Source organism: Tyto alba, unplaced genomic scaffold (assembly GCF_018691265.1).
Source record: "Tyto alba isolate M040663 unplaced genomic scaffold, T.alba_DEE_v4.0 Super-Scaffold_7, whole genome shotgun sequence".
In the NCBI taxonomy this organism is placed as follows: Eukaryota; Metazoa; Chordata; class Aves; order Strigiformes; family Tytonidae; genus Tyto; species Tyto alba.
Window position 1 is genome coordinate 11,165,072 of NW_024881328.1, and position 25,421 is coordinate 11,190,492.

The following is a 25,421-nucleotide window of genomic DNA, read 5'->3' on the forward strand; positions in this document are numbered from 1 at the left end:
AAATCCCAGGTGCTAGTAGAAGAAGGCTGATAACCTGGCCTGAGGGAGTTTGGGATGAGTTTTGCCGTTACCTCCAAGGGAAACAGGATTTCACAGCCGAGTTCTCAAAGGTCATATTAAGGGTAGACACAGGTATGTTGGAAAGCTTAAGTACATCAGTATATTAGTCACAGATTCCAGGACCTTGGCATGTAAACATTCGTTCCGTACTAGCCCTTTGAGGAATACTGCAGTGTGTTATTAAAGCTGGTGAGTGATGATGGTCACGTTGCTTTAAATTACTGATAAGAATACACTGGGAATCCTTTGCTAATGTGTCTGTGTACAGCTTTTCAAAACTTGTATGCCTAATGGGGAATGCTGACCAAGAGAATGAAGATGGTAGTTGTATAAATTAAAGCTGAACAACACGAGTATAAAGAATGTAAGCCTTATGCTTAGAAATTTTTCAGCATGGTTTTGTCTGACTTTGGTTGGTCTTACTACTTCAGAGGAAATTTACTGTTGTCCACAATTACACAGTTCCTCTTACAGATTTTCTGTTGAAAGTGGAAAATTCATACTTGGAACCATGGAGTGGAAAGTATTATTGAGGCCAGGGTACTGGTAGCACATTATTTTAAGCTTCTTGCTTATTTATTATTTAATACTGCACAAGGCTGAAAATCAAAACAGGACTTTGTGAGCTTGCAGCACTTCTCAGCTTCTGCCTGAAATATATAAAGCAGACCATAAACCCAAGCAAATACCAGAGATGAGACCATAAAATGTAACGGGGGAGGTGGGCCTCTTCAGTCCTCAAAAGTGCTGATCCAGGTATGTTAGGCACCACTTCGATGCTCCCCTCTGCCCTTCTTCCCTCAGACTTTTATTGATCAGTGTCAATTTTAGGTTGGGGCCCTTTAAGGTCTTTCAAGCCAGTCTGAGAGTGTTAAAACAACAAAACAAACACCGTGCTGATCCTGGTACAAACAATTCAACTTTGGAACTATTGAATCTTAAAGTGCAGCCATCGTGTGGATCATACAACTGAACTCTGTTGTCTGAGCAGCTAATAGGACTTTGTGCCGCAGCTCCAGGAGCAGGAAGGTTCCTTGTGACCGGCGCTTGGCAGGAGGACTCTATAGTGTCTAGCACTGGGTGAGTTCAACTGTGAACTGATATTAATGTGGCACCGTTCTGAGCTGCACACCCGACTTCCTGTTCATGAAGAACACAAAATGAAGGGGTTTCAACCCCCTTCTTGGGGGCTGAAAAACCCAGCATGGCTTTTGAACTCAGTACTTTTTCCAAAAGAATATTGTCTTTTTCTCCATGCAGTTATCTGGTTTGTAGGAGAGCCAAGGGCTATGTGCTATATTTATGAAGATAATTTCTTCTGGATGGATTGTGTGTGGTGTCCTTATTGTGTAATATTTGCACTTGTCATTAGAGAAGTTTATGTTCTGATAACTCTGCTTACTTAACACAGGATCTATAATACCTGTGGCCTTCTGGGTTTACAGTTATCTTCACTAAACAAATAACCCAGATGATGTTATCCAAACAACAGATTTAAATGCCAATTTTCTTATCCCTTATATTAATATTTAAAAATTAAAAATGAATCTGCAAGTTAACAACCCAAACACTCAGGAGAGATTGGAAGAACATCTCTGCAGAAATCAGTTTGGATAGTGGAATTATCAGAAGAACCTTCTGTCTTTGTGCTGGGAGACGTGAAGGAAGAGAGGAATGTTTTACACAGTCTTGAAAGCCAAATATCCCCAGTAAGCCCTAGAACACATGAACATGCCCAAAGTGCTAGGAGCAAGATTTCCTGGAATCACTCAGGCCTTGTACTTGCCACACACAGAGTAATGTACTTGAGTAAGAATAAAAGTAACTCCCTCTCATAAATGTTTGGCAGTTTTAGGCAACAATGTTACCAGTGCAAGGGAAGACATTTTGATCATGATGTTATTTTTGTTTCTCCCCCAGGTGCTGAGGAATTTTAGTACCATTCAGACTCCATTTCTGTCTTAACATGGACATGGCTCAATCGCCCTCCACAGAAATCATGATTGCTGAGAAATCCTTTAAGAAAATACCCAGTGTCCTTCTGGGGAGCCTAGTGGAGGAGCCTAAAAAAAGACATGCTGTCCCCAATCACCTGCTGGAATCAAGTAAGTTTCTGCTCTCTGACTGTTCCTCAACCTTGCAGCAATTCTGGAAGGCACTTTGCTGTTATTTTTTTTCTTACAACTTACAGGCATAACTCCCATCTTGTTAATTAAATTGTATCTTCCTATGAGCCGAAATCACAGGAGAGGTAGTCAGGAAAGAAACAGTGGCACTACTGATCCTAGCTGAACCTAAAGTTCTGGGGTGACTTGTTGAAGTCATGATTCCGAGACATAAATTAGTGACAGGATCATGGCCCTGCTGGAATAGTATATGCTGCCTTAACTTTCCATTTAAGGAGACATGTCTGCCTTACAGGAGAAATACTTTGTCTCATCTTTTTCTCTATAATACATTGGGTGCAGCATAAATATATTTAATCAATGTAAGTAACAATCATCATGTGTATTTCACCTGGTCTCCTTTTCTCCCTGTTTTATTATCTATCTCTGTAGAGATTTATTCAGAACTTCAGGGGAGCAAGTCTATACAGGCTGAGCCTGCTGTGTTACACTATGGAGGGTATGAAGTTGGAAAACATCACCAACAGACACTGGTAAGTGTCAGAGCAGGGATCCTCATGGGGTTCATAAAAGAATAACAGAAGCTGAGTAGATGGCTTGTGGTCATGAGACCTTTTGCTCTATGGAGTGCTCTAAAAAGCAGCACTTAAAATCAGTGGCCCTGCGGTAACAAACCAGACAAGCACCATGCTGCATGCATCACTGTCCTTTACATCTGTGTTTTACCTTTCTGTTGTCCATGTCACTGAGCCGTGTTAGTGATATGTGACTTACTCATCATGAATGAAGGATTTATGCTTTAGCTCCATAAGATACTGTGTTCAAAATGTACTTGGACCATCACTGTGTCTGCAAACATGTTAAGTTGTGGAAAAGTTCTGAAAGCACCTCTGGCTTTCTGCCAAGACCAATTTAATCTAAGGAAAGATACTCAGTGCATAGGTTTGATTACCTTTCTTTGTGAATAGTTTGGGTATTTCCTTTTCTCCTCTCTGCTTTCCCTTTGTCTGCCTTCTTTATTCACGTGGTAAGTATTTTGAGGCAGAGACTGGGTGATTATTGTGGACTAGATTCTCCAGATTATAATGAAAGTAAACAAGGTGCAGGAGGTTTTACAGTCTAAACTGTCACCATCCAAAGGTTTGTTGCTTTGTGATCCAAGAAAATACTATGGAATATTGCATCATTTCTGTTGTTTCAGACCTCTGTAAAAGCAAAATCAATAGGCTGTTTCATTTTCTGTTCCTTTTGCACATAAGCAAAACAGGACCAGAACTGGATTCAACAGTAGTATCTTCTCTAGCAAGACTAGCTGTTATTCCTAGGTAAGGAATTGTGACTGGGTTCCAAAGAACAAAAATGCAGGATGCAAGGTTTACATAATTTTCTTTTAAAGTCAGAGCATATTCAGAATTATTTCCACTAAAGTAAAAATTATTACTTCTTTGCTATGGATGGTCTTACAAAAGGTACCGTTGGCATTCTCAATTGACCTCTTACATTGTAAAGTGTTTTATGGTTTTGATTTTCTTTTGTTCTACAGAAGCTGATAAATATTTCTGGTGAGGTGATAAACCTTCACATAATACCACCCCAAACGAAGTACTTTCAGATCAAATACAACAAAACAGTAAGTGTCAGAAAGCCTTCACACCACTCTTTGCATGCAACACTGGTTTTGTGCCATATAAGCAGATTTTACATGCCTTCTATCTTATTTTGGGTCATTTTCTAGCACCGGCTTGTCCCTGGCTTGTCATATGTGGTTACTGTTGATTTTTGTCCCGATGAATGGCGGTATTACTATGACTGCATCCGAATTCACTGTCAGGTGAGGATTTATTATAAAATATATTTACAGTTGTAATGGAATAAAACAACTATTAGGACATGATGTTAATGATACAGTAAAGGTACATTTAATCTCCTAGAGCCACATGGGTTTATTCCCAGTGAGTCTGGATTGGAGAGTTTAATTTTAAGCATTTATTTTTTTTTATCTCTGTAAACATTCCAGAGCTGTGAGTAGAATATATTCCTTATCCTGTTATTCGTTGCCAGTAGATCAGTTTTTATGCCACACTGATGTAATGTTTTAGCTGAGTGGGCTTGGTGAAGCTCTAGATAGTTGCTGAAAGTATGGAAAGACAGATGGATGCTGAAAGCAGGTAAAATATCAGTATCCTCAGGTGCAGCACAGTGATGATCTTGAAGATGTTTTATGCCCACTTACTGGCCAACTAGTACAGAAACTTCTTCTTCCATAACATTTATTCATTGTAAGAAATATATATTTACTTTTTTTTTTTTTTCTTTCAGGGAGAAGATACATTAGTTGTTCCTGTTCATGCTTACCCTGTTGTGAATGTTGTAGAATTTCCATCATTTATAAATCTGTCTGATGTATCAGTTGGTAAGAGGTGAGTTAAGGACAGACATTTGTCCACATTTTGAGACACATGCACAAAATCTGAAAAAATCTCATTTTCCTCCATTTGTACAACTTAATATGTTGGAAGCTCTAAGGAAGTCAGCTACCATCTGGACTGCAAAATAATTCTGTATGTGAACTTTTTCAAGCATGCATTCACAGGAAAGTAAAGTGCTGCACAAACTAAACATGTACATAGATGGAACCGGGGTTTCAATCTAAATTGGTGCCGACTCACTTCATTCATCTCATGGTGAAGCAATATGGCTGCTGTCCATAATCTGTACACTCCCACGTGCTATGTGTTTTTAGTGTCAATAAGTCCTAAGTAAATGGATCTTCCTTTCAGGATGAAGGGTTCTGGAATGAAGGTATGAGCTGGTAATGGTAGGTGTATGTGATAGCAAATAACCGACCTTGGTCCAGAGAGTGATCAGTCATTAGATTTGCTTCTTCTATTTAAAAATATTTTAAATGATCTAATGTGCAGCTCTAAATAGCATAGACTTCATCTTACTCTATCAGCAGCATAAATGTAACACTGACTGTTCTCATGAAGTAATCAGTAATAACTGTTAATAAGAACTAGGAAGGGAAAAAGAAGACAGGAGATCCTGTTGGTTAGGGTTTGTTCTGTAGTATATCGACTGTATTAGTTGTAACTATAGTGATTTGTGTTAGTATAAAGATTTGAGTGAATTCTAGGAACTGAAGGTCTTAGCAGCTAGGTTGTCTTAGTTTGAGCTGGAAGTAACTTGTGAATTTTACTGAAGTACAGAAATATCTATAGGCAAGGCACGTACAAGGAAAATGCAAAATTCTGCAGTACAAATGAGCCCAGTATTGTAGAATGAACATTTGGGTCTTTTTGTTCATTTGTTTTTCTAATACTCGATAATCTCTTAAACTCTAGTGAACCTGTCAGAAGTGACATTACAGCTTTCTCACAGGACTGAACATAACTCCTGATATTCTAGGCACGACGTGATTCTGTTTATTTGCTCCATTTTTAAAACAAGTGCTGAAGTAGATATAATTTTCATACTCAGAACACAGAGAAGAGATGAGACAGAGTACAAAATACAATTTTAAATAGTGGGAAAATTTTCCAACACAACAGTATAGCTCAGAGATGCCCATGAGGGAATTTGGAAGGGTTTCTGAAGAGAAAACTGGTGGTTTCAAACCTTAATTTTTACCAGTGTTTTTCATCATTAAGCTATAAAAAACTTTTCATCATTAAGCTATAAAAATGAAAGCTCTCTGAGATTCGTGGTACTGTACAGAACCCAAGGGACTATGGGTCAATCCATAGCCCACTGAGGTCAATGGGAAAACTGCCTTTTATTTCCATAAGTGTAGGATAAGGGCTGTATTCTACCATCCAGCTTTCTCCTTAGGTACAGATGGTCCATCAAGCAACAGGTGTCATAATTGTCTTGTTTTGATTACTGTACAAGCTGCACTATACCTTAAACAAAATTGCTTCCTCAGTCTGCTGTTAAATCTTCTTCATGAACAGATCATATTAAGGCAGAGAAAAAAAGGATTTTGCTATTACTGTTTATTTCCTTAGGCATTTCAAAATGTGCTTTCCAAAGGAACACTTTATAACATGCATTCTTTGTTAATCGGAAGGATAGGATTTCAGTCAGACAGTTTACAAAAAACAAAAATAAGCCTGGGTAAATTGGTCTTGATTTGTAGGATGATGGATGGTGTTACAGCAATGCTTTTGTGGTTCAATTTGATACTGAAAATAGATGAACACAAAAGCAAGACAGTCTGAAAAGATGCGTGTTAATACTTCTCACACAACCTGCGTGAGACATAAAGGGCTTTTATGAAAATCAGGCCACAGCATCATTATTTCTACTGTGGTTAAAGTCCAGTCATTCTGTTGTGTTGGTGTTTTCAACAATTGAAGACTGCAGTCTTTTCTCATCATCTTCCACAAGTAGGGCCATGGGAGAAGGCTGATTTCTGTTTCTGTACTTACTGCTGCTTCAGTTTGGATTATTTGTACTTGCTAGATATTGCCATTTGTAAGAATTTGAGGATCCACATAAAGGACTTCTAAAAAGTAAATTTATAAATTTTTCTGTAATCAGATTCTGTATGGTTAGGAGAAAGTACATCAAAATATAAAATATCCAGCATTTAAATCAAGATTTAGCTCTCATTTCCTCACTGAGTGAAAGATCTGAAATATTTAGCTATTTTGGAACAACAAGGAAATAGCATTTTCACATTAATAAGTAGCCCATCCCTCTGAACACAGATAAATTCAGTGCATGTCATGTATAATATAATTTTCCAGCTTGTTACTGATGAACAAGTGTAGTTTCATTAATTTATTTCTTCCTTTCTCTCTTTTCAGTAAGGAGTATGTTATCCCGTTGCAGTGCAGCTGTCCAATAGATTTTGAATTCCACATTGATTTCATTCAGCCTCACAGAGCCTTCACTGTCCAGCCAACATTTGGTAGTTTGAACTTACCTAAAACTCTAAATGTTAAATCTGTTTTTATTGAGTGTAATTACTTGTGACAGTGTATTCAGTGTTGCACAGGAAAAGCCTTCGCCTCAGAGTTTTTCCCAGGTAAATGCAGGCTGATAAATACCAATCGTACACAGCCTCATGGCAAATAGCCTTCTGGGCTGGTAGTTTGCTTTTGTCAGTGCCCAGCTACAGACCTTTGGCAAAGTATGGGATGTCCCAAACAGTCCATCCAGCTTTGGTCTCTTTGCCGGTGTGGCCTTTGGAAAGGAGAGAGGCAGGAAGCCCAGCACTCACCTCTTTGTCATACCTTTCCCCAAGGACGGCCTGGCATCTGCCCAATTAAAGGAACAGATATCTGTCTTTGTGGAATAGATATGCATCATGTTACTTTATTGGGTGCACAGAGGAAATAAAAGGTGACCTCTGCTCAGTCAAACATATTACTGTACCTGTTTTTCCCCTGTTGCTTCAGGAGTCATCACAGTGCTGGGCATGAAACACACCACTGCAGGTCTTTCATGGCATGGCAGTGGGTATTAGATTCAGTCTAGACCTCTGTGTACAGACTTTACAAGAGGCAGGGAGTTTTGGCTACAGAATGCTCAGCTATTTTCATGCCTAATGCTGGAGTGGGCTCTGTTCTGAGGCAGACATAACAATTTGCAGGGCAGTTGCTATCATTATTACATTTTTCAGGTACCGGCAGAAGCATGTAAGCACCCAGGTGTTCTGACAAAAAATGTGTAAGTGAATGAGACCTGGCTGCATAGTTCACTTAGGCAGTCTGGTCAATTCTGTGAAAATATATGAAGATCTAAATAAATAAAAAACCATCATGAATCTGGTGCTTAGTGCCATTTGTGACAATGGAATTTGAAATTTTGATTGTTTATGCACTTCGATAAAAGTTGCTGTTGTTACTGTACGTACAATGATATGAATTTGTCCTGTCTTGTCAGGTGGATTTTCATTCTTCAGAGGTGGTAGTTGGATTCTATCAGATGTGTGGTTCACAAAGATGAGCTATGCTGCTGCCTTGTTCTGGGTCATTCTTTCAGGATAATATTCTTTCTTTGTGCTTAAAGAAATTTTGATATATCAAGGGAGGAAAGGAACAATATTACAGTTGAGTAAAACTTGGGAGAAGTTGTGAAATTCATCAGGAAGTTTTTGGTTTCTTGCACTGTCAGACAGTGTCTGGAACTAATTAATGCTTTCTAAGTTGGCTTACTTCTTAGGAGAGAAGGGAACAAAAATATCCCAGGAAAAACATCAACCCAGTAAATGTTAAGTCAAGTCAGAAACTTTGGTAGCTAGAAAATCTGAAGCGCTGAAGGCCATCTGAAAAGTGCTAAGAAGTTTCAGCTCATGAACTTCCTAAACTTCCATACAAAAAAAAACAACCAACCAACCACACAAAAAAACCCCAAACAAAAATCAACAACTAACTGGTGTTTAAAACTACAGGATACAGGAAAACAGCCAATGGTCACTTTACGGAACTGAGAAATCAATGTTTCTGGTGAGCTGAATAAACTCCTTGTTGCAGAAATGCAGAGGAGCATCAGAGTGTGTATCCTGGGATTACACTGAATGTCTAGGGATATGAAGTGTGGTTAAAGTGGTTAAGGAAATAATGGAGTAGGTAATAAATGAGACCAAGTAGAGCCAGGTAATGTGTCAAATACAGATGATACCCCCAACGTGGAAGAGCACAGAGGAATATGTTTATATCGCTCTGCTCATGAAAGCAGGAAGTGACAGAGACTTAAGACTGGCAGATGCAAATGAAGAATTTCTACATCTAAACAGGCAATAATTTTCACAACAGTAGGAACTATTAGAGTCTTACTGGCAAATCTCTCTGCTATTGCAAAATATTTCCCATTATCTGGCAATAGATAGTTCTTGAAAAACACTTTGAGACCTGAAATACTTTCCAGGGCTACTGACATCTTTTCAAACATTAATATTGCTTTAAAAAAATGTAGTCTAGAATCAACTTCAGCATACTTAAGTGGATTCATGTTAAATGGACTCTTACTGTTCTTCTCCTCTAATCACAGGAATCATTCCAAGCAATGGGAAAGTGGAAATCACTGTGAAATATTCCCCACTTGAGTATGGAACAGCACAAATGAAAATGCAGTTATGGATTTCACAGTTTCACTCAAAACCCTATGTATGTGTATTCACAGGAACGTCAACACCGCATCTGGGTCTAATGTATGTGTGGCTGACTGATCTTTGAGTATATTTGCCCAGTACTAAAAAATACCTATGTAATAGGATTTCATGCCATTTCGCTGAAATCATTTTATGCATTTGTATCTATGAAGACTTAAAATACAGTAATGTAATTTGACTGTTAATACATGTACCCGCTCTTTTACATCATTTGCTCAGAATACCCTTAATCAGTATGAAGTGAAACTGTACCAAAATAAAAATAATGAGAAGTGACATATACTGAAAGAAGTGTTTGTCATCCCCAGCTTGCATTATGCCTGCTCTATGTTATTCTTATTGCTGAGGCCTTGCAAGATAAGGGTTTTTTTAAGCAATAAAGTCTTTTGGGCTGTACTTAATCTTTTGTAAACTCTGAAGATTAGAAAGTTTGGTTCCAGTTGTAATTTGAGAGAGAAATTTCCAGTCTCTGTATATCTAAAGGAGATGTAAATGCATGTACTGGACTCACCTGCCATTTACAGGGTACTTATAAGAGCAATATCTGTCTTCCTGACACTTAGAAAAGAACATTTTGAGAAAAAACTAAATCATCCAGAGAAAAAAGCTGCGCCTGCAGGAAAATCTATGGTGTGGAGAAGAGACCAATTCAGCCAACCACGATCAAGGCCTATTCAAAAAGTAAAGGTGTGGAGAGATAATAATCACAAGTACTTTTCTGGGCTGAAAATCTTTCTTGTTCCTATTTCTTCCTATTAATTTATATCTTGTAGGAAATTGAATACCAGAACCTCAGATTCCCCACAGATTTGTCAAATCCGTATGCTGTAGCTACTGTTTTGAATCAGGACCCAGGCAAATTGAAGATTAAGGACTTGAAAGAAGGTAATGTAATTAAGCAGCATAAACTTGGTCTCAGCATTATTTGTAGGTTTCTGATGAGGAACTCAGCTTCAGAATTGCTGAGGTGATGTGATTGTAGTTTCTGTAAGAAATCTCACCTTAGCTTTATGTATTAGTGAATTCAGTTACCATAATGGGTAGATTTCCCAATTAAAAATTCAATCTATTTTGAGGTATGATATGGCTTTCTGATATTCCCGCAGCCCTATGCCAAGGTGGTGAAGGGATAAAAACAAGACAGATGAAGGAAGCCATGTTTCAACTAAAAGTCAAACAAAATGTTCAGGAAGAGGAAGCTAATCATCTGAAGTGGTAAGTGTTAGTTAACCACATTAACAGCAATGGGGTTTGCTTAACTAAGGCCTCCATGAATGATGTATGAAATATCCACTAGTGCATGATGCTGCCATTTCATGTCCTAATAGGTTTGTTTTACAGCTAAGATACTGTTATTTTGCTTTCATTTTTTTTCTCTTCTGCCTAAGAGCAGTCTCGGTAGTAATCCATAGCAGTACCCAATGAGGTCTTTGCATTACGGTTGCGTTCAGAAAGAAAGCTGCTGAAAACCTTGTTCACCTAACCTTGTTCTCGGGCATCTCATCTTGTGCCCTTGAGGGCAAAGGAAGTTTTTGTCATGATTGTCAATAAATCAAGGCTAAAACATATAATGCAGTGAACAGAATTGCACATGTACATCAAATGGCATAAAGCAAAACACATAGTTGTGTGTGTAAGCACACCGTGGTTTCATTTGCAATCCACAGATCTGCTCTTATGCTGAGTATTATAGACCCCTAGACACCTCAGGAAGAGGAGAATAGCTCTTTTAGCCTTTAAATAAAGTAAACTGTGCATTAAGTAAAGCATTTTTCTTGCCTTCACTGTAAATGCAGGCAAGTTCATAAAGGCAAAGATCCAATCTCTATGGAATTTAAAAAAGAGATTATTGAAAACCGACAGAGGGAAGAGGAGCAGTACAAGGTTAGTCTTTGCTGTTTTTTTGATAAATTTAAAATCAAACTTACACTTTCAGATTATGCAGTGCACTAGTGAATTGTATCAAGCTCTCTACATCATCCGTTCTTCTTCATATATCCATGCAAATCTGTACTAGCTGTACTTCTTACTGCAGTTATATATTTATTATGTCTGTGTATTACTGTTTCTGAGGCGGTTTTATCTTGGAGGTAGACAGAGAGAAGGATAAGTTATTAATGGAAAAGTAGCTAGATATTTGCCCAACCCAGCAGATTTTCACCCAGCCACATCACAGTGCAACATTGCAGTGTAATCCTGTCAGCACCTAGTCACATCAAACTTTCTGTTTATATTGTACTTCTCTGAAGAGCTGATGTCCTGAATGGCTCGCAGTTAAGGAGCTAAACCCAGTCAGTACTCTCATACAGAGCCATGGAGAGAGAATTCATCAGGTTGTTCTATACCTTCACCTTCCCTCTCTTTGGTTTCTTCCAGTCACCACAGACTGCAGGTCATCTTCCATGGAGGTGACAGCAGCAGCAATACTTGGTGGGAGGAAATATTATTCCCCATGTGGCACAGCCCTTAGAGACAGGTGGGGCTTGTGCCTCTTATCCTGCCTCCTGGGTATTCAAGCAGCTTCTGACATCCCACTGACTTACAAGAAGCTGTTTATGGAAGTAAAATTATTTCTAGATAGGGCAAAGGCTTAATTTATACACTGAATTAGGCACTGTGAATGAATTAAAGGATTATATTTAATAGTAACAAAGGAGGAAGTGAGTAAAAAGAGGATCTAAGTTTTGAGATTATTGTATCACTGAATTAGGTGTATGTTAACTTTGTTTAGAAACATTTATTTACTCACCTGTTGGCCATAGGGCTGTGGAGATCTCTGGCTGGTTTCACAGTTGCCCTCATGATTTTCTGACAGAGGTATATTTTTGCTCATGCTGTCAGTTTGTCCATCTTGAGTGTCATTAGGCCTCACAGAGTATTTATTATCCCTCCATCATTTGCTCAAGTGGCCACTATGTTATACAGCCTGGGAGTGGCTGTCATGGAGACCTTTTACTGGTCTGTCTTCCATGGTACTAAGTAAAACCTCAGTCCATGAAAATCATGGGAATTGGACTCTGCAAAATAACCCCAAAGTCTTTGTTTAAAACATAATGGTATCCTGGATATTAAACAATAGGTAAGGAGAACTGGGATGAAAGAGGCACAATGAAAAGAAGCACTGGTATTCATCCAGTGTGCCTGAACCCTTTGAGAGGGTCTCAAAGAAGTGAAGTGATATTAGTTAATAATAATTAGTATTAGATAATCAGTAAACTGTTTCACACATGAACAGGTTAAAGAACTGGCACCATTGGAAACCATGACAGAGATGTTCACAGAACATTCAAGGCCAGGTTAGATGGGGCTTTGAGCAGCCTGTTCTAGTGGAAGGTGTCCCTGCCCATGGCAGGAGGGTTGGAACTGGATGATCTTTAAGGTTCCTTCCAACCCAAACCATTCTATGATTCTATGGGAAAGCTGCAGGAAATTCCTGTGGGGCTGTCATCTGGGAAGATCTGTTCAGGTGCTAACTTACGGTGTTGGCTCTGTCTGATTCTGGCTATGCAAAGTGAACTGTGTTTCATTAGGGCAGGGATCTGATTGAAAGTCAGACCCAAAAAGACGTTATTTTACTTTGACTTGCTTAAGGGTTGCAATAATCAATCCCTAGAAGGGAATGAAGTCTGTGTTTTGTCAAGCACCTCCAGAATGTTACATTGTAAGTGAGTTCCACTAATTGTAAATGACGAAAGAATCCACTGGGTGCTTTGTACTAACATGATTGTTCTTCTTGGTGACAAATTAGATCCAAAGAGGAGATCCTATCATAGAACAGGAGTTTCAAAGGAACAAAGGAGAAGTTTCTTTCAGACGTGTTTTCCGGCCTGTTGACCAGGTTTGCTTATATGTTATTATCACCTGCTATATGTTATTGTCACCTACAAAGCTAACAAACAGCCACAGATGTTTGGCACTGAATACTTTTCCTCCTAATATTCCCATTTCTGTGTCCATGTCTTATTTCCCATTTTACTTTTAGTACAGTAGGGCAAGCACTGTGCTACATGCACAACTCATCTTCTGATTATCTAATATGAGAGACAAGTGGAAATCTGCAGGCCTAACCTGAGATTCACATTACTTTTATTCTGAAAGTTCTCTCAGAAGTAGCTTTCTTATGCCTGAACATAAGGCTAAGCATATCACAAGATGTGCAACCTTTACCTGCAGGTCAGATTGATAGGAACCTTTCTGTTACTTAGATTTTTTTTGTCCTTCTCTTCAGTGTAAGGTACTTCCTAAGATCCATTTCCTAGGATTATTGGGAGCTTCATTTAATAGATGTCCTGCTACTAAAAGAACTTTGAATATTAGCAACACAAAGGATCCTTGCTGCTGCATTCCTGAGGAATATAATAGCCTTGGGAGTTGATCTTTTACTACACTCCTATGCCTGTTACAAAGTGCTGAAAAATGTTTGGTGAGGCATAGCATGGGGTTGTGTGGAGTTGGTGTTCTGAGGACCTTCCTAATCTAAATGTTGTTTGAGTGGCTGCACTCCTGTTGAGACGTACTGTACTCTAGGGCTGCTGGAGTCTCTTATAGTGCCACATTCTTCTGTCATGTAAATTTAAAACTGGAGAGGAGATTAATGCATCAAGAAAGAGATTTACTTGTGTTCAAAGAACATTGTGACAATTTAAGGCATTAAATATAGAGATATCACTTCTGTCTCAAGAGCCAGCGATCACTACATGTGGGGAGGGTATTTTGGGGAATTATCACTCTAAGTTTACCCAGGTCTCTGGCTCTTCTGTAGGCATGTGCTATCAGCCATTATTGGAAACAGCATACTGTTTTTGCTGGGCCCCTGGTTTGAGCCTTTCCACCTATTCCAACTTCACATCTGTGCAAGATGAAGTGTGTATTCAGTAAAGAACTAGTCCATTCTTTCCAATGTCTGACTGCCCATGTATTGCACTTAAGTCATAGTATGTGGCTGTCATTTGTGTGGATGCAGACCATGCTACATTATCTCTTCATTCCTCATACTGCATCTGAAAGTATTGGGTGATTACTTCCCATTAAGACCTGCAGTGAAGACTTCTGGCTAAATGCCAATACTGCAAACATTTTGACTTGACTTAATTTCAGTGTTCAGAAATAACATGAATTAAGGCCAAGGAATATCTTGGGTTGGAGAAAATTTCTCCCTTGTCTAGTAGTAAAAGGGGTGTCCTTTTTCTTTTCTGTTTCTTTTTTTTTTAAATAACATATAGTATCCAAGTGTTCATCCCACATTCAACTTGCTCCATAATGACCCTTGGGACAACAGAAATAGGATGCTGAGGAAATTCCAACAAGCAGCATACAAGGTAATGAGAACAACCAGAATGCAGTGTGATGGCACGATGCCTTGGAAATAGCACAAAACTATCATGTAAAGAGTCTTCACAGTTAGCCAGGGATTGGAAAGTTTGATAAACATGCCTCCACTTCACCAGCAAATAAGGATCTGTAGTAAGTTTTATACTCAGCTGGTGCTTCAGGTGGTATTTCTGCTGGTGCTTGGTATTGCAATCAATACTAAACAAAAGCAGATGAATTTAGATTTTTTTAAAAGTAAAAAATACTTTTGCACAAAAAGATTTCAAAATGCGTATAGAGTACTGTGCCCAATTTTGGGCCGCTAGTATAACAAAGACATCGATAAGCTGGAGTAAGTTCAGTGTAGAGCCACCAAGATGGTCGGGGTTTGGAGCACTCACTGTATGAGGAAACTCTGTGAGGAGACACTCAGCCTGGAGAGGGAAAGTGGAGAGAGAGAGCAGAACCTTCCAACGCCTCCGAGGAGGTTATTAATGATGGAGCCAGAATCTTTGCAATGGTGCATGGTGGGAACATGGGAAAAAATGGGCATAAATTCAAATAAGAGAGGTACAGACCATGTATAAGGAAAGGCTTTTTCACCATGAGGACAGTCAATTATTGGAGCAGGTTCCCGAGAGATGTTGTACAGTCTACATTCTTGGATGTTTTCAAGAGCAGACTGGATAAAGCCCTGAGCAACCTGGTCTGTTCTCATTGCTGACCTTGCTTGGAGCAGGATGTTGGAGTAGGACCTCCTAAGAGCCTTTCCAACATGGAAGCTAAACACTAATCAGTAAAATCACTTATTTCATTGGTTTAAATATTATCTTGCATCTCCGCTGCTCTTTTCCCAGTAAATCTAATTGTAGCATGCAATATGGAAATTTCCTGCTCTCTTACTATCTAGTTTGGATATTATCCTCCAATCTATTCACAATATTAGGCTTCATGTGGAGGTTCTGAAATGAAATGCTCTTTCCTGTATTGCACAAGTAAGGAGGTGGCTAAATGGCCCCTTCTGGTATTAAGACCTAGGACTCTTCATTGTTACCCTGTGATACATGGCACTAGGCAATTTGCACAGTGCAGGTTGCTACTTATTCTCCTTATTCACAGAGCCACAAGTATTCATATGGCCCTGATCAACTGACTGTTTACCCATTGTTAATCTGTGTATGCCAATAGACACAGCTGAAGGATTAGGACCTAGCCAAAAAAAGTCTAATTAACCTGTAAGACTAAATCAAGGTTTGAACTGTTTTTGTTGTGTAATGTCACTGTAGAGTTGAGATCCATTCTACATCTGTCCTTCTCCATTTTCTCCCTCCTGAACAAAAAACTATAGTAAAAATCCTGAAATGGAGAAGTCTGAGTGAGCTTTGTAGAATAAAACCAGTTGTAATGTAGATATATTTCTGTGGCTGTAAATCTTAGAGTGCTTGGCTTTAATATTAACCTTTAAAATCATTCTCTCAGACTGTGATTCAGATTCGGCTAAATCGTTTACTGCTTCTGTTCCGTGGGCTAACCAGAGAAGCCAGAGGTTTGGAGGCAGGCTCTGTGTCTGGTAAGGAGTAGAAGAATGAGTTGAGATTTTGGACATGAATTGTGATAATCCAGGTTGTACTGCAATGTGTCAGGTATGTTACATATAGATGTAAAGACAGAGTCCTTACAAAGGAGCAGAAAAGAAAAGTATGACAAGGTAGAAAGAATATTCTGTAGTCAGAATATGTCTTTTTTTCATGCACATTATTTACCAGATTTAAAAATGTGATTAACTCTTCTTAAGAGCCTTGCAGCTTATCTACTTAATAATGGGGCAGAAGTTGTGAATGTTTCATCATTGGAAGTGTTAAAGGCTAGGTTGGACAGTGCTTTGAGCAACCTGATCTAGTGATACATCTCCCTGTCCCTGGCAGGAGGGTTGGACTAAGTGAGCTTTAAAGGTCCCTTCCAACCCAAACCATTCTGTGATTCTACTTATAGACCTGAGGAACAAGGAAAGGGCAGATGGGACTATATGAGAAACAGACTGGTAGGTAAACAGATCAGGTGGAACCCAAGAGGTTAGAGGCATAGGATGAGAGGAGCTTGTCACATTAGGGATGGAAGAGGGAAAAATACCTGAATGTGATGAAGGCAAGATATCTGAACTCTGTGAAATGAGACAGTAGGATACATGGCTAGGTGGCCAGGACTGGGTTGTGTTTTCCTCCTTATCATTTTCTCATACAAGTGCTTTCAAGCAATCACTTTTCTTTACAATGAATTGAAAGTGCTGGCCTGGAAAAGTCACTCGTTCAACTTTAACAGTCATAGAAGGAAACTGGTCTTGGATGGGAGTCACAGTTGGGTATACTGGGTTCAGAAAAGAATTTGAGTCTCTTATTTCTCACTCCCTCATACACAAGCAATTTGACAGCTGCTGAAACACCTTTCCATATCAGGCCTTTTCCTGCTTCTGCAAATAGGCACTTTTAATTCCCAGTATGCAGGAGTTGCAGGGATGCTTCAAGTAGAAGGCGTAATGGCATTTAGTGTAAGAGAGGCTTTCTGACTTGTCTCTGCCTTGCTGAGCAGAATGAGATAGAGGACCATACTGAAATGAATGGGGCTGTAATGTCCTTTTAGAAAAGAGGAAATTAGATCTGTCTGCTAGTCAAGGTATTGTGCCTGATGTCTTGTAGATGTGGCATTTAAAGCCTGTAGGAAATATTACCTTTTTATATTAAAATGACTAGACACATCCTGTCTTAGGAAAATCTTAAATATATTTTGTGGTTTGATTCTATTTTTGAAACAGTGTATTAAGATATATTACAAAATCTTAATATTTGCTTTCCGTTCATGACAGAAAGCAGGAGTTTCAGCAAACCAGACAGAAGTGAAGAATGTAAGGGCATTTCTTCCAGCATATCTGAAGATCGTATATTGCCTTTTGAATTCCCCTTTTACAGTTCCCATGAATTGCACCATGATTTGGTAGGTATAGTAACTAAAATGGTGGCTAACACTCAAAATATAATTTTGTTGAAGACATTGGCCCCAGGCCCAGTACTCCCTTTATTAAAATTTCACAGTGTGACTGGTGTTCTGGGGTTCCCACAAATTAATTTAGGTCTTTAGATTTACTAAGGTGCTGCTGGAAACAATCTAAAAATTGTTACATTCTCTTAATTGCATTTTGAAATTCTGAATAATACATTAATGATCAGTTAGTTAACATCTATGATTTTGCAAAGTCAAAAATAACTGAAATGCCAAAGTCCAAGAAACAACAGGAGAAATATCAAACAAAATGTTTGCATAATTATTTCCACATGTTTTCAAGTAGCTGTGCTGATGGCTTGTTGCCAATGCAAAACAAAATGCCCACCATATTACTGGGTTTTAAATACTGTATTCTTTCAGGCACCTGATGCTCTTGGCCTAGTTCCTGTTGGATCTGTAGATGTGAAAGTCAGACATGTTCTTCCTTTTTATGACTTGAAGGTGAGTCAGTACAGTTCCCTCAGCTGTATTATGTTTCTGTCTTTCACCAGTCCAGTTAGATATCATTTCTGCCTGATTCAGTGACTCCATTGTGCAGCCCAGTGGAAATGTTGCCTTAATATGGCTGGGTGATGATTTTATTAAATCTCATCTGCTTCCATAAGTAAGAAGCTTATAGTCAGCAGTAGTCCCCTTTCTCCAGATAGAGAGATTAACCATCTCAGCTGAAATTATTATATCTCAAACAACAGAATCCTTCTATGAATGAGGATACTGCAAGCCCTGCACACTACAGAGTTTTTTCCTTTGATTTTAGAGTTTTCTAAAAGTGACATTATAATTACCTTTAGAAAATAATGGAAATCGTCTGTTTATTTGGTATCCAGTTCTGTATGCTTATTTCCTTCATTCCTGCATAGGAAATGCAAACATCTCCTTCTTGAAATATAGAATGTTTTTTCAACTTTATGAGTACAGAAATGTTTGTTTGGGTTTTTTGTTTTTTTGTTTTTGTTTTTGTTTTTTTTTCCAAATATTTCCTCAGGTTCAAGTCAATTCATATTTTGGCTCAATGTTCACTTTCTTTTTTTTCATGTAGTGTAACAAGTTTAGAAGCTTTCTTATGTTGTCTTTTCCCCTTATTACACATTGTTTCATCTATCAGTGTTACATGTATTACTCACAACAGCTTTTCTCCACCCCGTTAAATTCAGTATATTTGATCAGGAAACTGTTAAATCCATGATCTTTCATAGAAAAGCAAGAATGGAAATATTCATTCAGCTTGTCCTGGTGAAGTATGGCTTCTCAAAGATTTGGTGATATACCATTTTCCAGAATAGTGATCCAAGTTATCTTTTACCACTGAGATCTGATGTGTCCATGATAAAGCTGGAATGTTCCATTCCATCTATGAGTTAATCAAAAGTGATTATTTTCATCTCCTGCAGCATATATTTTTTTCTTTGCACTTAGGTTCCTCAGCATTCTAGCATTATGAAGTATCAGCCATTTTGTACACACTACGCAGCCACAAGTTACAAACCTCGAAAGCTTTCCCGACCCCTGAGGCAGGGAGCCCAGGTAAAAGGTCATCTCAAATACAAACTTTGCTGAAGTCACTCCCAACCCTACATTTCTACAATTATTTGATTAATTTTGTCTCAGCATTTTATACAAAAAGGCTTACTACACTCTGAAAACCTTTGATGTCTGTGTTTTTCAAGGATGAGTTGAATCAACTACTTGCTTCTCCTGAGGGGCAGCTTAACCTGGTCTCCCAGAGGATGGATTTTCACAAATCATCCCCAGAAGAAGTAGCAGAAGGGCATATCAGCCTCTTAAAACTGGTTCCCCCCCAAGCTTTAGTCTACCCTACAGAGAGCAACCCACTTCGCATTTTTGTAAGTAGAAGCTGACTTCCACGAAGAACCTAAAAAAGGAGGGGAAAAGGTGTTTTTTTCCATCAGAAGCCTGATGTGGAATTGGTGGACAGTTCTCTTACTCAGATTAGCATATAAAACTATCCAGAGTAAGAGTGATCCTTCAAGGTGCAAGCCCTGGTAGGGAGAAGTCACAGAGCTCATTCCACTGAGAGAGGCACCATTTCACTTTAAGGTGGAATTTGATCAGTTTAGGGGAGGGATGATAAGACAAAGTTACCAGTGATGGCACAGAACTGGGGCCCCTTCCAGTCTCACACTCTACAAATGGTCATCGATCCCAGGTTCCCTGGAACACCATGGAGCTCCTCCCTTCTCCACTTGTTTCCCCATTTGGATGTTAGAAGAAAAGCCATGATCTTGGTGTTTCAGTCCTTCTATAACCTCATGCTCTTGCCCCGGAAGGTAGGATAGGTGAAGTCTTTTCCTTCTGTTCAGCTAGGGGATTGCAGTTCTGCCTGATGCTTGGGTAAACTGAGAAAGGTGAAGTCAAACGCTTTGCTCACATTGCATCCTGCTGCCTTAGAGTTTCCGGTAGTTCTCATAGCATCCCCAAACCACATTTCCAAATTATTAGGCACAGAGATTCAAAAAATCACAACCATATACATGGGAGGATTTTCTCTTACTTAATTGTCATGTAGATTGTGCTACTTGGCACCAATACAGAAGGTATTTTCCACACAGTGCAGCACAGTGGCAGAACCAGCTGTATAGCTTCATGAAGTGCTGTGCACGGGTACAGGCAGCACCGACAAGCCAGCATGACACCGTGCCTGACTTGGGTGCCTCTGTCTTTCAGTATTACTTAGCTGCAATGGCCTAGAGCCTAGTGTGCTGGTCTGGTGGTCTTGGCATAACATATATGGTATGGACTTGTCCTCACTGCATGTAGCCAGGACTCCAGTGGATTTATTGATGAGATCCTCCGTGCATCTCTTTCACCCCTCTGTCATGTCACTGTAAGAGCCAGGCCCAGCCTGATCCCACACTATCCAGCATTAGACTTGATTCAGAAACAGATACTAGTGCAGATGGCAGAATGCTCACAAGCTTCCACCATAGTGAGGCCAATTCCCATTCTTGTCTTCTGAACTGTTCAGAGAATCAGGCAATAGTTTTTTCTTCCAAACTTGGAGACAACACCTAAATTGCTGTATTTTAGACAGCGGAAAGCATGGATAAGACAGGCAGACTAGGAGTGTGATGAGGGTAAGGGAGACAGGAAATTAAGGGTCATACTGAACAGAACAGTCACAGTAAGGCAAAGGTGTGAATCTGGGAAGACTACATTAATTGTAAGAACTGAATTTTCATCAATTTAGTTCATTGTGGTGATCAGAATGATTTTTTAAAACAATCTCTTATCTGTTTTTAGAACCCCACTCCAGGATTAGTTCCAGTTTTACCTCCTTTGTCCTATTCTGAAACAAATATTGAATATCATCTTTGTCCTTATCCAAAATATACCTTTACCAAGGAATGCCCCAAAGGATCCAGTATTCCAGTCACACAAAAGAAATTTCTGCATCACAAGGTATGGCCTTTTGGGTTTATTGTATGGGTACCTGGCTTGAGTATGTTCTTGCTGAAAATTTGCTCCAAGGAATCAAAAAGGAAGATGAAGAGTCATCCTAGATAGAAGACCTTTTCAAATGTAAATTATGCATGCACCTAATTAGTACATGGGTCAGAAAAACTTGTTCTTGTTAGATTTTATTCATGTCTCGTATATCCCTGAGTATTTCTCTGTTCCTTCTTTTCACTGTCTATTGAATTTTCATGACCTTCCTTGGAGGAAGCATCTCTTAAATATGGAGAACTCAGCTCCCCAGATACAGTTCTCGGTCAAGAAGTCAGATGTTCTGTCCTGCAAGCCTCTCTCCCTACTGTGTTATATGTTAGAGGTCTGACTGATGTAGCACTTGTCATTTCAGGAAGTGATTTGTGGAGTAATGGAATGGAGAAGATTCTTGCCAGTGGTGTATTCCACTTTTTCTAACACTCCCACATTGACAAGTATAACACCTAGGTAAGAAAGAATTTGAATATACAGTGCCTCTACCCTGCACCAGTTTCTGCTGTCTGTAACTACATTAACCAGTAACTAGTCCCACAGATAAAAGTGGGCCTCCAGGTGGAATTAATTGCTTGTCAGAAATCCAAAACCATTGTGTGGGTTAAGAACAATATCATTAGAGGAAGTGCCTAGTCCTAGGAGGAGAGTTTCAGTCTGGACTTTCAGTAACATCTCTCCTGAATGCTTTTTGATTCAGTGCCAGAAGCCCCCAGGAGGTACAAATTCTGTCTGTCCTGCAGAAGTATGAACAGTAAAACCTTTAACATATGGGCACCTGCATCCAGTAGTAACCAACGTCTCTCAGGCTCACGTTCCCTCATATCACAGCAGTTTCTGGTATGATCAGATTTTCCAGGAATATTTAAAAGTAGATCATCTTCATTGTAACTATAGATACTGTGAAGCTTCAAAATATAAATATTTAGTGGAGTCACTCTGCCCATCTCAAACTAATAACATTTTCATCACAGGGATCCTTACAGTTTAGATATGCTTCCAAGAGATGTACCACCAATGTTGTATGACTTACCTGAGAGAGACAGGGAGAACATAATTGATCAGTAAGTTTCTCCACTATTTTGTATTCACTGTGATTGATTATGTCTTAACTACTTGTATGGATGTGTCTAAACCTGTCCCAAGAGATCCTCAAAGGCAAAAGCACAAAGTCCCTCTTGCATAAAACATGCTTTTGTTTTTGTTGGCTAAAAAATACTTTTAAAAGGATAAAACCCAATTTCTTCATTTTACTAATTTTTAGTGAGACAGATGAAACTGAGTTCAGAATGATTCTTACTCCAGAGATGGTGAAAGCTGAATTTCCACAAATTGGGCAGGCACTCTCAGAAGAAGGCAGAGAGAAATCAGCAAAAGAAGAAAGGTGGGTATAATCTGAAATTAGGGGAGAGGAGTGGAAAGGAATCTGAAGACAAGAATCCCCTTCAGAATTACATAGAAAGTTATACTGAGTTGCTACAGGGGCTCCATCATGAGTGGGATGCAGATCTGGTACTTTGAGCAAGTGTGCATGCCAAATGTGATCTCTGAATTGGACTTTAGAAAGCAGCTGTGAATGTGACACACTGGCCTGAGAGTCTCTGACTGCAGTTTTATCAATATGATCTAACACTTGAGGCAGTTTTCTTGCCTTCACAGAGATATTAGATGTTCTTGGACCAGTGGCTTTTGCTTTTCAGTGACCCTTTTTTGTTAGATATTTATTAATATTGGCAGAGGAATGAGCCCTTAGAATTTCCCCCTGGCATGGTGCTTTTTTTCTCAGGCTTTTCCTAGGAGTGAGTCACATTTGTTCCACTGTCCGAACTTCACACTCCACCAACACACATCATGTTTTAGGTATACAGCACAACATACAAAATAACCAGCATTAATAAACACAGAATTAACCATTTCCCTAAAATGTTGTAAACTGGCCACTGTAAGGTAGAAATTCTGCCTTTTGTCTCCAGTGTTGTCATACCAATGTCCTGAGTTTGCAGCTCAGCAGAGAAACCTTGAGGAACGTGAGGCTAAGGAAAGCTCTGAGAGACAAATGGGTCATTGATGGGGTTGATGATTACCACCATGGTTTCAGAGCAGTATTTCAGAACTTCCCATCAGTTCTGTGGTCCTGAAAGCAGAAGTGGATGCATTGTGTGAAACCTGGGGGGTATGTGATGTTGCAGGAAGGATGCAAAAAGGTGTATGAGCTGGTAAGTGGGACACTGGGTGCAGTGGGCTTGAGCAGCAAGCAGGATGGGTAGGATAAGCAACTACAGAGCAACACAGGAGAAACTGCTCTGTCCTAACCCTGTGTTTTCACAGATACCTTGTGTGACTCAGAGCAGGTGAATTCATCTTTCTGTCCAACAGTTGCCTCCTCTTTAAAGTGGTCATGATGTGGCTTAGATGTCAGGATGTACATAATAGCCTGAAAGTTTCAGAGACATCAAGAGATTTGAATGTCTCGTTTACTTTAATTTTAGATGGAAATTATTTGATTGACATTGAAATCCTGTGCAACTGTCAGCCATTAAACTTTAAAGCAGTGCTGCGTATTATGAGCTCTCTGACAAAACACTGATTGCTGTATTGTGATTACTACAGAGTTGATTGAAAAATAATTTGCTGTAAAAACACAGGTGTTTTGGTCTCAGTGCCACTTTTTGCATTTTTTGACATTCTGCTTGTCAGAACATGGGGATTTGGAATAGCTCGTGTATCTAAAGAGTAACCTTTTTGTCCACAGTGGTACAGTGTTGGATGCTGCTTTTCCTGGGTAAGTACTTTTATAACATAAGGTTCATTCTTTTTGAAGTTTTAGATGTTTATTTCAAAAATGAAAATACTTTTCTATATTAAACACCTCTGGGTATTGATATTTACTTGTTAAAAACTTCCCTATGTGGCTTTGCAAAGAGAAAAATAAAAATGTATTAGCAAACAATGAAGTCCCAATCCTTTCTTTTGTCACTAGAAAGTTCTTTGTTGTTATCGATACAGTGGTGTTTCACTAGATGACAGAGCACACATTGCTCCTCTACAGCAGTTTCAGCATTTTATCCCTAAGGCAAATTGTTTTTTCATGTGGATGCTGTTGTTCTGGCCACTACAGCATATGTTCCTTCAGAGATAAAATGTAAAACTCAGTCTAACATGTGTTTACCTATCAGATGGTTAGGTTCCCTAACTGGCCAAGACAAGAGTGAATGTTCTTTTCACAGTTTCACTCATTTTCCAATTCTGCATAAGTAAAGGAATACCCTCTGTGTTCGTTATAAAAAAGAGAAATTATGTGTGTCTCTTCCTTTGTCAGCATTCCTAAGTAGATCCTCTGGCTATTATAAATACAAATGATGTTTTAAACTTCTTGCAGAGACCTGCACAACCATCCAGATGGACATTTTCAACCCCAAAACAACAAGCTCAGAGAGAATGTTCAAAAACATGTGGAGAAAATGAAGCTGAAAGCACTTAATAAAACTCTTATTCTGGGATAAGAGTAATTTTATGAAGCCCATGGTTTGGCACTGCTTATCTTGTAAATATGTGAGGCCTCCTATGTCCCAGCTACATGTGCTTATGTTCAGTGAGGTCAGCAACTTTTTACACAGAGAAGAGAACCACCAGTAATGCCACCTCTGTCAAGGACTCTCACTGTGACCATTACCCCAAACAGAGTAATTGCTCCAATGAGAATCTTCAGCCATGTACCTGCTCATTTTGTCCTGGTGTGAAGGACTACAGTACTACTATGTAAATAGTTTGGTAATTAATTAACAGCCCACTGTTTTCAAATAAAATATGAAAAGTCCCCCTCATGACCAAATCCTTCTGATTTTGGTTTTTTTTTTTAGTTATGACCTGTCCTTGAATTTTTGCAGGTAAGTCACTAAATCTCAGACTTGAATGTAAGTCATACACTTGAGATTTTTAATGAAAGGGAAGACCTGAACACAGTTACTGTCCACAAAGATAATGTCCAAGCAGATCTCATTAGCTGTTCAGGGGTTAATTCAGTGCACAGCTCTTCCTTTTGGCAGAAGGGTACATGGATTGGGACCATGAACTCCAGAGCCCTGTGAGAAACCTGTAATGCTTGGAGTATATTCCCTAGGAAAGGACATCCTTCAACATATCACCTTTCAGTTGAGATGTCTCCTGCTTTCTTGTGGGCAAGCGGGACATCAGACAAAATTGGTTTTATCCATAGTGAGTTGATAGCTCATTTTGAAGAGAGGTCCAGACTATTTGTGCTAAAAAGCAAATATCTTCTATAGTAAAAG

The 25,421-nt window shown here is 39.1% G+C and overlaps 1 protein-coding gene across 1 annotated transcript; it reads left to right on the forward strand.

Annotated features, from left to right (window-relative positions):
• The first annotated feature begins 658 nt into the window (after nucleotides 1-658).
• CFAP221 (cilia and flagella associated protein 221) lies at nucleotides 659-24,938 on the forward strand. Its single transcript, XM_033003435.1, has 26 exons — nucleotides 659-816; nucleotides 892-1,140; nucleotides 1,981-2,165; nucleotides 2,619-2,719; nucleotides 3,730-3,816; nucleotides 3,922-4,017; nucleotides 4,506-4,606; nucleotides 6,998-7,101; nucleotides 9,186-9,345; nucleotides 9,870-9,993; nucleotides 10,080-10,191; nucleotides 10,413-10,521; nucleotides 11,103-11,190; nucleotides 13,055-13,144; nucleotides 14,529-14,624; nucleotides 16,096-16,186; nucleotides 17,477-17,604; nucleotides 18,034-18,114; nucleotides 19,090-19,197; nucleotides 19,341-19,517; nucleotides 20,935-21,093; nucleotides 21,494-21,588; nucleotides 22,107-22,196; nucleotides 22,397-22,516; nucleotides 23,885-23,914; nucleotides 24,512-24,938. The coding sequence occupies exons 3-26, from the start codon at nucleotides 2,027-2,029 to the stop codon at nucleotides 24,633-24,635; spliced, it is 2,610 nt and encodes an 869-aa protein (XP_032859326.1). The 5' UTR covers nucleotides 659-816; nucleotides 892-1,140; nucleotides 1,981-2,026; the 3' UTR covers nucleotides 24,636-24,938.
• The last annotated feature ends 483 nt before the right edge of the window (nucleotides 24,939-25,421 follow it).